This window comes from Pristis pectinata, chromosome 15, assembly GCF_009764475.1.
Source record: "Pristis pectinata isolate sPriPec2 chromosome 15, sPriPec2.1.pri, whole genome shotgun sequence".
In the NCBI taxonomy this organism is placed as follows: domain Eukaryota; kingdom Metazoa; phylum Chordata; class Chondrichthyes; order Rhinopristiformes; family Pristidae; genus Pristis; species Pristis pectinata.
In genome coordinates, this window is record NC_067419.1 from 24,297,628 (window position 1) to 24,308,816 (window position 11,189).

An 11,189-nucleotide genomic window follows, 5' to 3' on the forward strand; every position below is an offset into this window, starting at 1 on the left:
TAATAAAACTTGATTGAAGTAGGTTAAATGTTTTACAGAGTGAAAAATTTTGTATGGAAACCTGTTCAATGTTTTGTTTTACTTGTACAATATGAAAGCAGACATGCTAATATTTTGAAAGATTTGGGGAAAAAAATTCTGCTGTGTCCCTTATCTTAAGTATCAATTTTGCATGTGTATTCAAAGGTGCAACATTTTAATTATGATTTTCATCTCCCAGAAAGGTCTGGAGAGACTTCAATGCTTTTTTGATTGAGTTAAAAGAATAATAAACCTTCTTTAGGGTATTCAGGATGCCACTTGATTTGGCTTTCTGTGTCTTCCCAGCTTCAAGGCTTTTAACCTCAGAGTTATCTCAGTGTAAGTATTCAATAGCAAAACAGGATTATTTAATTTTTGGTTTGATCTAGCAAAATGTGCCTGTATAGCAGCTACACAAATAATGAGACGAAAAAATGGATTTGTGCATTTCCAAAAATATCAAATCTATCATCTGCTTTTCTTAAACTATAATTTACTTTTTGGCGTAGATATCATTCTTTAAAAGTTAAGGAAATTGTTACTCTCATAAACATATAAATCTCCTGGAGAGTTAGAATGTGCCCTGAAACCTCAAATTCTCATTTAAGCTGTAAAGCACATCTTTTTCTCACTCAACCAAAAAGTATGCCAGGTGCAACAACAGATATACATAAAACTGAGGCAGCACCCTGTTAAAGCTACAATACAGTATTGGATGCAAAGAACACGAAGCAATTCCATAACCAACAGACCAGATTAAAACTTCTGTTTTCCTGCCACATCTGGTCATGAATGGGAAGGGGGGCTATGAATATCAAAATCTTCAATGACAATTTGAGCCAGCACATAAGAACAAATGACAGGGTTGAAGGTTTGTAGCCATCAAACCAGAAGTGCTGAGTGGATTTTCCATCTTGGTCTTCTCCCCAAGTAAGGCCAATTCTGGAGCTTGTATTCAATCAATTTGATTCATCTTTTAAAGCTGAATGATATGCTGGCTTGTGGTGAAGACTTGTTCCCCAGAACTAACTTCGTCTCTAGCTAACTTTTTCCTGTGCTGCTTCAACACCTGACAGTTTGGAAATTTGCCCTGGTAAATTGTAACCACAAATCAGCAGGACCAATCCAATCCAGCCAACAAGCAGCAAGGTAATGGAAGGTGTCATTGACAGTGCTATCACCAACAATCTGAGTTCATATTAATATTAGACTCAATTCAAGCTCTGGTATGATCATTCACCTCTACACCTTGGCCCAAACATGAGCTGACTTACAAACGTAAGGTAAAAACAACTGCCCTTGACATTAAGGAAGCTCTTGACCATGTACTGGATGAAGGAGCCCCAATTCACAGAGGTAAAGTTGAAGTCTGCGGGAATCAAAGGGAAAACCCTCCAATCTCAGGCATTATGCCCAGCAAAAAGGAAGAGGATTGTGGTTATCAAAGGCCAATTATCTCAATCATGTGATTGCTTCAGTCGAAATGTAATATTACTACACTGAAGGAAGCCATTTTGCCCAACTGAGTCTACACCAGTTCCCAGCAGAGCAGTTATGTAAGTCCCATTCTGCCATCCCCCACCTCACTTTTTCTTTATAGTCCTACAAATTACTCCCTTTCAATTGCCTATCCAATGTCCTTCTGAAGGCACAGATTGATTTTGTTTGCACCATCCCTACGGGCAATAAGGTGATAACCACTCCATTAAAAAAAATGCTTTTCCACACAACGTTGTACATGTTGCCCAAAATTTTAAATCTGTGTAGTTATTCTGCGGGTGATTTGCATGCTCCCCACCATCTAAATGGCGTAAGTTAGGAGTGTAATTAAGCCATTTCCCATTCCCATTTCTATGGATGAGTGCCAATCCAGTAATACTCAGCAACATCTATGACTTAGCAGTCTGCTTAATGGGTGCATATTTTACCACCTTAAACAACCATCCACCCTCTCTCCCTCACCACCACCCCCCCCCCCCCCCCGCCACAGCCAACACATCATGGCTGCAGTCTTGTGGCATCCACAGAATGCACACAATCAGCTTGCCAAGATCTTTATGGCACCACCTCTCAAATCTGAAACAGATACATTAGATGGCCAGTACCTCCAAGTTGCACATCAATCTGACTTTAAAATATATTGCTGTTTGTTCATTGTTGCTGGTTAATATTTGTGAACTCCCTATTTAACTGCACCGTAGAGTTTGCTCACCATAGGAGCGACTGTGGTTTAAGAAGGGAGCTAACGATCACTTTCTCAAGAAGAATTTAGGATAGGCATTAAATGCTGGTTTTGTCAAAAATGCCCACGTAATCCTGCTTTCTGTTATCAAATCACACCTGAATGTGTCATTACATGCTATGTATTTTGAGCTTTTAAAAACTGATAAATTAAGTGAGCCTATATTCTAAGGATACAGCAAGATTATTTTATTTGAATAAATATGTGGTTATGTAATAATGAGCACCATTGGGTAGCTGTTAGCGTAATGCTTTACAGTGCCAGCGACCCGGGTACAAATCCGGCCACTTTCTGTAAGGAGTTTGTACATTTTCCCCGTATCTGCATGGGTTTCCTCCGGGTGCTCCAGTTTCCTCCCACATTCCAAAGACGTGCAGGTTAGGAAGTTGTGGGCATGCTGTGTTGGCGCCGGAAGCGTGGTGACACTTGCGGGCTGCCCCCAGAACACTACGCAAAAAGATGTATTTCACTGTGTGTTTCGATGTACATGTGACTATTAAAGATATCCTATGTTAAAAATATATATATATTTGTATTAGAGATAAGTAGCCAGATTGGTAAACTCAGTTTAACAATTGTAGATGCTTATTTAGTTATTCTGAGATGAGGAGGCCTTTAGAGCTGAAGAGGTTTCCTCATAAGGTCTGCTTTTCTGCTATGCCCAAACATTTTTAAACTGTTTCTTACTGAGAGTTTTCAAAAAAAAGTAACTCAACTTCAATTAACTTTGGAGCTGTATAAACAATCTAGTTGAAATAAAATCAGAAAATACTGTGGAAAGAGAAAATGAGTTAATATTTCAGGTCCTTCATCAGAACTGGGAAAGTGAGAAAACAAGTTGGTTTTAAGTTGTACAGAGGGTGGGGAGAGATGGGTAGGACACAGGGAATATCTCTGAAGAGGGTGGGAGCAGGGCTGCTAAGGTAACTCCAGAATTTAGGGAGCCACCTGGTTGATAAATTAATGATGGCAGTTAGAGAAAAAAATAAGCAAAGGGACATGTAAACACTGTCACATGCAGATCAGAGCTGTTGCTGAGTACTAAATCAAAATAAGAATGTTGGAAATTTCCAGCAAATCAGGCAGTGTCTGTGGAGAGAGGAAGTGAGTTAAAGTTGCAGGTTGATAACCTTACAGCAGAAAAAGGAGGCTGCAATGTGCACAGATGAAAGAAGAAATTATGTTCCTCAAATTTACATTAGGCTTCATTGGATTACTTTAGGTTGGCCAGTCCATGTTATTCCTTGGAATGTAGGGGAATGAGGGGCAACTCAAGAATGAGTGTTTAAAATTATGAGAGTCTCGGATAAGGTGGATGGTAACAGTCTTTTCCCCAGGATAGGGGAGTCCATAACTAGGGGGCATGAATTTAGTGTGAGAGGGGAAAGATTTAAAAGGGACTTGAGAGGCAACTTTTCACACAGAGGGTAGTGAGTATATGAAACAAGCTGCCAGAGGATGGTTGAGGCAGGTACAATAGTATCATTTAAGAAGCGCTTGGATAGGCACGTGCAGGGGCGGGGCTTTGAGAGAAATGGGCCAAACGCAGGAAAATGGGAATAGATAAGTGGGCACCATGGTCAGCATGGACTTGTTGGGCAGAAGGGCCTGTATCTGTCCTGTATTGCCCTATGACTACAACTAAAAGCTCAGGATTGCTCTTGCCGACTGAACTGAGATGGTCTGCAAAGCAGTGACTCAATCTGCATTAAGTATCTCCACTGTAGAGGAAAGCAACAAATAGATTGGAAGAAGTGCACGAGAATCTGTGCTTCAACTGAAAGGACTGTTTGGGTACACAGGAAACATCTGAGACTGCAGATGCTGGAATCAGGAGCAAAAAACAAAAAGCTGGAGGAACTCAAAAACTCAAAAAAAAAACTCATGGTCAGACAACATCTGTGGAGGGAAATGGACGGTTGAGGTTTTGGATCGAGACCCTTCATCTGGACTGAAAGATAGAGGGGAGACAGCCAGTATAAAAAAAAGGTGAGAAGGGGTGGGGCTAGAGCTGGCAAGTGATGATTGGATCCAGGTGAGATGGAGTGATAGGCAGATGAGGGAGGGAAGAGTGGAAATAGTGACAGAGACTGGGAGGTGATAGGTGGAGGTAACAAAGGGCTGAAGATGATGGAGTCTGATAGGAAAGGAAGGTGGAGCGTAGAACCAAATAAGAGAGGTGGGGTGAGCAGATGGAAACAGTAAGGGAGGAAGACCGAGTGTGAAGAGATTGTGGGTGATGTGCAGATAGAGTGGGTGAAGGAGGGGAATGAAGCAGGATGATTGGGGTCGTGGGTGTAGTAGGAACAAGAAAAGAAACCAGGGGAGCAGGTTACTTGAAGTTGGAGAATTCAATGTTTATGCCGTCGGGCTGTAGGCAACTCAGGCAGAATATGAGGTGCTGTTCCTCTAGACTGTTTTTGTCCCTGGATGATGGAAAGGAATGAAGTTAAAGACCAGGTATTGCAACCTTCATTCCTGACCTTAACTCTGTGTGTGTGTGTGTGTGTGTGTGTGTGTGTGTGTGTGTGTGTGTGTGTGTGTGTGTGTGTGTGTGTGTGTATCTTTTCCTTGTGATCTTGTGCATTTCCTCTGGGTGTTCTGGTTTTGCACCCAATCCCAGAAGACATGTGAGTTGGTATTTTAATTGGCTACATTAAGTTGCCGGTCGTGTATTATCAAATGCTGGAATTCGGGAGGAGGGGAGGAGTTGATGAGAATGTGTCAAGGAAAGAAAATGGACAGTATAGGATTAAGGTGCTCAATGGTTGGCACATCAGTAAGCTGGAGGACCTATTTTCATGCTGTATAACTCTGATTCTATCTCCTGCCATTATTACATGGAAAACTGCTGTGAGAAGGAGAGTCGTTGATAGAGATGGAAGAGCATGACTGGGAATCACAAAGAGAACAGTGCTGAAAGGAAAGAAGAAGGTAGGGAAGGATATGTCTGGCAGTGGAAACTCATTGAAGGTGGCAGAAATTGCAAAGGATAATCTGTTGAATGTGGTGGCTGCAAGGTAAAGGCCGGGGAACTCAGTCCTTGTTCTTCCTCGGAAGAGGAGCAGGAAGTAGTCGAGAGTTAGTTGAACTCTGCCAACTATTGTAGCGGGGAAGCTATACTTAATGAAAAAGAAAGACATTTCAGGAGCACCTATAAGCTGCTTTAGTCTAATTGTCACATTGATTAATTCGTTTATGTTTTTATTTTTGTAAAGTTGCCATTATCCAAAAAGGATGTAAGTAGACCCATGAAGACACTAGTCAGAGAAAACCCTACTCAGCTGAAAGATAACTTGGGTGCCAACAGCTGCTTACAATATATTTCCTTTTAATGGAATGTCTGACCTAATGCCTATACATGCAATCCACATTACTGGCATAGATTCAATATTAAATTTGTGTGGCACACTCGCATCCAACTTGCCACATCTACGTAAATATGATTTGATACTGGACTAGCATCTTTCTAAAGCCCATTCTAAGGTATTGTATTACTTCAGGACATCATAGACCATGAGAGTATGCTGGTAGGTGGACAGTGATTGGAGCACAGAGCTTTATGTGAAATCATGATTCAGTACTGCAACCAAGTTCTAGGCCAATAACCACCATTTTTTTCTTTTAAAAGCCTCTCAAAACCAAATGTACTTTGTTGCATGTATTTCACTTTGATTGGAACATACCCTACATTGCAAACATATACACATAAACTTAATTGATCCTTTCTTGGGAAATGTGATTTGTGTTTTATCGGTTTTTTTATTGTTGTAGTAGCCCTGCCATCATCTGTACACATTTCAATACTACTTTCTTTTGCCTGAAAAAAATCACTTAACCTTTTAATTTAAATAATTTGAAATATAAACATAACATGTCATCATAATTGTGACATAAAATATTATTCCGTAGCACTTTTGAATAGATAACTGGCAAGTTTAATGTTAGTAGCATTTGACCTTGTTCATACTGAACTTGCAACTGGCATACTTGATAAATTAAATCTATCAATCAGTTATTTTCTTTTGATATACAAATGATGCTGAAGAAGTATTTAATATTTTGCATTTTATTTTCTATGGTAAAGAGCTATGTGTGGGTTACATGTTGAGATTATGCACTACATCTGTGTCATAGTGACTGTTACCTGACGCAATTTAAGTTTCAACCTAAGTCGTAATGAAAAATAACCTAATATTCATTAATATAATTTTAAAGCTAATATCTGTTTCCACATATCGGACATAAGAAAGCAAAATTAAATTTCTTTGCTTCTCACCCTTTTTCCTATAGGTAAATTATGAACCATTCTGAAGTAATAAATCATATGCATTTCATTATTCATTTAAAAATATGTACCTAATATTTCCAAGTTAATTGGGATTTTTGTGTCAGAATATACATGTTTTCTTGGTGTCACCACTTTCCATCATTTCAAAATCAATAATAGTGGAATCAAGCCTATAATTCACTTCCACTTTGGATTATTGTGTTATAAATTCAGACTAAGATCCACAACAGTTCCTTTTAACAAAACACTTTTTTTCTTATCATGAGTGAATAAACAGAAGCGTGACACATTAGGAAAAAACCTGCATCTAATTCAGTTACCAAAACTGATGAGAAATTTTGTTGTCTGGAAAATTAGTTACACCCTTCATTAAAAGAATTAGTCAAAAAGAAATATTGTATAAATAAACCTCATGCCTACAGAGAAAGCTTTTATATCAGGTTACATATAGATAGATATCCTTGTACCAATAAATTTTGGATGGGCTGCTGTTTCTAAAATTGTCAGATAAAGGTCGCGACGTGCATGTGCAAAAATAGATGTAATGTTTTCTTTTAGTTTACTTTTAACATACTATTATCAATAATGATGTTTTTGTCATGGAAAGACTAACATTCCATAATTATGAAGTCGGTTAATCTGGCCAGAGAGGTTGTTCAGCTATAATTTTAATTTAGTATATAGTTCAAAAACTTACTGGGTGAAACCCATGGAACAGGTAATATTTTCCATGGCTTTTATGTCAAGAATTCTGGGTAAATAAATTGGCATTCAGGTCAAATACTGATTCGCAGCTGATTGCCTCGGCAAATAATGCAACAGCACATATGACGTGCAGGAGAGGAGAGTTATTGAAAACAGCTTCCGAAATTTTGCATATAACTGGGCATATGCCAACGTCAAGGATTGTTGTCGGTTCTATAAAGTTATAATCCTGGGAAAAAAAAGACAATTTACCAGACGACAAATTTCAGGACGTGTAATTTTAGCATGAAGTCAAAACAATAAAGCGTTCTTTGAATGGCCCGTTGTTTCAATAATTGTCAATTCAAACCATTTAAAATAACCTGTTTCTAATTTCGATGTTGTCTTTTCCAGCACCACCGGGCTGGAGCGGTCTGTAGTAACCTCGCTTTTTCTTGCACCATATTGCTACCCATACAATACCGCACACAGAAATCAACGCGATTAAAGATAACATCAATAATGGAGTCAGTAAAACCTCTAGATCCACTTGCCAAGGTGTCGTGGTTGTCGTGCCCTCAATCGTCTGGTTCTTGCCAATGCTCCCTATAGTGCTGTTTGCCTTTCCGAAGGAGTGGGTGTTAGGAGTCGATTTGAGATTACTTGATTCTTCATCAGTTGCATTGATAAGAAAGTGAGAGGGCTGGAAAGTGGTCTCCGACGCAACGTTAGGGACCAGCTCACCTTTGATTAAGGCTAGCGCTTCTGGTGGCTCAGTCGAGTCGGTTCGGCTATTGTTTACGCCTCTCCCAATGTCCAGAGAATCAGTGACCGACACCGGGTTCGATGGGGAAAGAAGTGGAGTCCGTGATGGAAGTGACCCATTTGTGTACCAGTCGTAGGTGGAAAGAGTTGCTTGTGATGAAAGCGAAGCATACCTGTTGTAATAGCGTTGTTTGTCCAGCCCAAGGTATCCGGAATTATTAGGTCTTGACATGTTGGTGGAAAATCGGAAGCTTGGCTCTCTGGCTTTATTTCGACGGTCTCCAAAAACAAGCAAATCTGGATCTTCACCTATGAAGTAATTGCAGGAAAAATGAGGCTACGAAATTAAGTCAACATGTCATCAGCGATCTCAAATGACACTGTGATGTAAGTGGTAAAATAAATGAAAGTCGAAAGATCATGGACAGCGCCCCCTTCCATAACGGAACATTGGCTCTGGGTAGAGGATCCCAGTTTTGACGTAGGGCCGCAGACCCGAAACGTCGACCGTTTCTTTTCCCACGGATGCTGCCTGACCCGCTGAGTGTTTTCCAGTATTTTCTGTTTTTGGTTAAGATTTCCAGCATCTACTGTTCTTTTGGTTTTCATTTACTCTGAGATTGCGAGTGGCGACTGCAGCTGGACGAACTCAACTCGTGAACACACTCGATCCTCATGTGAAGGTGATGTGTTCGGTCTCATAGTAATGCAAACCATCTTCCAGCATCTTGCTTCTTAACCACCATATATGATGAAAATCTGTTTACTTCGACTGCGTGTAAGTCCTACAGAGGCTTCAACTCTGCAGGGCATTCCCAAATGTGATTAATAGCAAAGTCACTCTTACTAGCGTGTACTGGCACGGAATTTACAGGACAGTGTGCTTAAAACTGCATCAGAGATAAACGAACGCTTAATCCATTTATGGATGAACTGTTGAGGAATAAATACTGGACAGATGCAGCCGGTCCACACAAACTAATAAGTCGTTTTATCGTTTATTTTCAAATTGCATGAAGTATAAAAATGTATTGCTCTGTTTTCTATTCATTCATGTTAAAATGGAAAACAATGGTGGACTTACCTCTTGTTATGTTAAATAGTGTAAAATCAATCTTTCTTCTCATTATGCAACTTTCCTGATTTGGGCAGTTAAGGTGAAAACAGTTGGAACCGCCCTGTTCTTGGGCAAAGCTGAAGACGGCTATGTTACATGTGTCTGTAATAAATGGAAAATAGGAACAAATTAATTCGAATATTTATGCAATGAGTAGAAATAGTTTACAAGAGGGGGGCGGGGGTGGGTGGGACGGGTTGCTGGTGCCTCAGAGAGGTTTCCTGAAGACTGATTGTTTAGGGGCCAGCACGCCAGCATTCAATTATAGAGCAGCAGATAAGAAAGACTAAAAGAGGTTGAGTTAAATTGGAGAGTGTGAATGAATGGGGCACTGTACATGTAGAAGAGCTGAAAGTACATTCGAGCTTAAGGACCCTGTTGAATGGAAGAAAGAAGCAGTACAGTAATTGTTACCAGTTGAATGAGAACATGCAGCGTGGTATCCAGGGTACAGGGGAAAGGTCGTTCGACACCTGGGCTGGGCTGAGATTGCTGGAACACAAAGATCATTGTACTGAACGAGAACTGGATTCAGTTTCATGAAACTTAATACTTAGCCAAAATGTCACTTTTATCGATCAGCAACTTTCCTTATTATTTGACTCAAATCTGCTTCTTGAATGTATCGCTCAGCCCTGTTTATATATTTTTTTGACGGTCCTTAAACTTTGAATCAAAACTTCTATTGTTTTATAACTCTTTATAACATTATAACTCTTGGATAATTGAATTGTCTGGCACAATTAAATTTGTTACGGTTTCACTAGTCAAAACTTGTTTTGCAGCCCAGTGATCAAACGTCATTCTGATTAACTTATTTAGTTATATTTAATAACTATCTCATCTCGAGGATCACCCCTGAATTCTCCTGCATCCCCGCTTCAACTGCGGACGTCGAATAACCACGCGAATGAATAGTAAAGGTTGTTTAGTCGGATTTGGGGGATCAACCAAACACGAGGCGATATCCTGATATGAAAATCCCGGCGCGTTGTATGTTGAAGGCAGGGTGAAAACTCTTCCTACGGTCGCCTGCCAAACTCACCATTCTGAAGGAGGCAGCAGGTTCTGCTGCATTGTCGAGCAGTCTTCGCGTGGTAATAATTGACCAGGTGGGCGCCCCTGCTTCTGGAAAGTGGCAGATCTATGAGTACGCCAGGAAAATGACGCAGCCAGCAGTTTCGATAAAACACTGTGGGCGAACATCGAGGAGTAGATCTCTGAAGGACCGGAAAGAACATCAGCAGAATCAACGTGAGAATCATGGCCACTGAGTGCTCAGATCTGCACTGGGCAAACACTGTTCGCTGTGTCGGCGCTCTTACACAAGGTGAGATGCTACTTCTGCGTCAGAAATGAACATGTTCACCATGGCACTGCTTCAAGATTTTAATTACAGAGAAAGTGGGAGTGGATGCGGTTACTGATATTTTTGAAATAATTAATTCTTCATTCTTCAGATATGGCAGATGATTTTCCAGTGTGTCAAAGGAATATATTCCCTGCACCCCGTTTTTTATTCGAACAAAATTGAGATGAAATTTAAAAGTCAAATTGAGAACACCAAGACTATAAAATCCAATGGAGCTTAGTTGCACTAAAAAAATTAAAAAGACAATAAATCTGATTATCGATTTTTCCTTCGTGCACATCTTTACAAGGAATTAGAAAAAAAACGTAGAGAATGTATAGATCAATCGATTTTCGACGAATTGATGAATTACTTCACAGCGTCAGGATTCATTGTCTCGATATTACTCTCCTTATCCTTGATACAAGATGAACTTTGGTGACATTGTTACAAAGATACTCCTATATACTGAAATGTTTTCTACTGTTTCGGATTTGGGCTGCAGTGAACGTTAGCGTTTGGTTGCTTTATGCACTTAGTTCATCAAGTATAATGTGGAAAATACAAAGTCATATCTGGACAGGGACTTAACAAAATCAGCGAGCTGATGGCGATTCTTCTTGGAGATAAGTCCTGCACATATGACTTTCCATAAACCGATGAAACATGCCATTGTTGATAAACCTGCAAATCACAAAAGGACACGCAGTATCCCCAA

The 11,189-nt window shown here is 39.9% G+C and overlaps 1 protein-coding gene across 1 annotated transcript; it reads right to left on the reverse strand.

The window, feature by feature from the left end:
- Positions 1 to 7,611: 7,611 nt before the first annotated feature.
- LOC127578549 (MANSC domain-containing protein 4-like) lies at positions 7,612 to 10,385 on the reverse strand. Its single transcript, XM_052030699.1, has 3 exons — positions 10,166 to 10,385; positions 9,088 to 9,222; positions 7,612 to 8,312 (listed from the first exon to the last, which is right to left on the reverse strand). Exons 1-3 carry the CDS (start codon positions 10,383 to 10,385, stop codon positions 7,612 to 7,614), a joined length of 1,056 nt encoding a protein of 351 aa, XP_051886659.1.
- Positions 10,386 to 11,189: the final 804 nt, after the last annotated feature.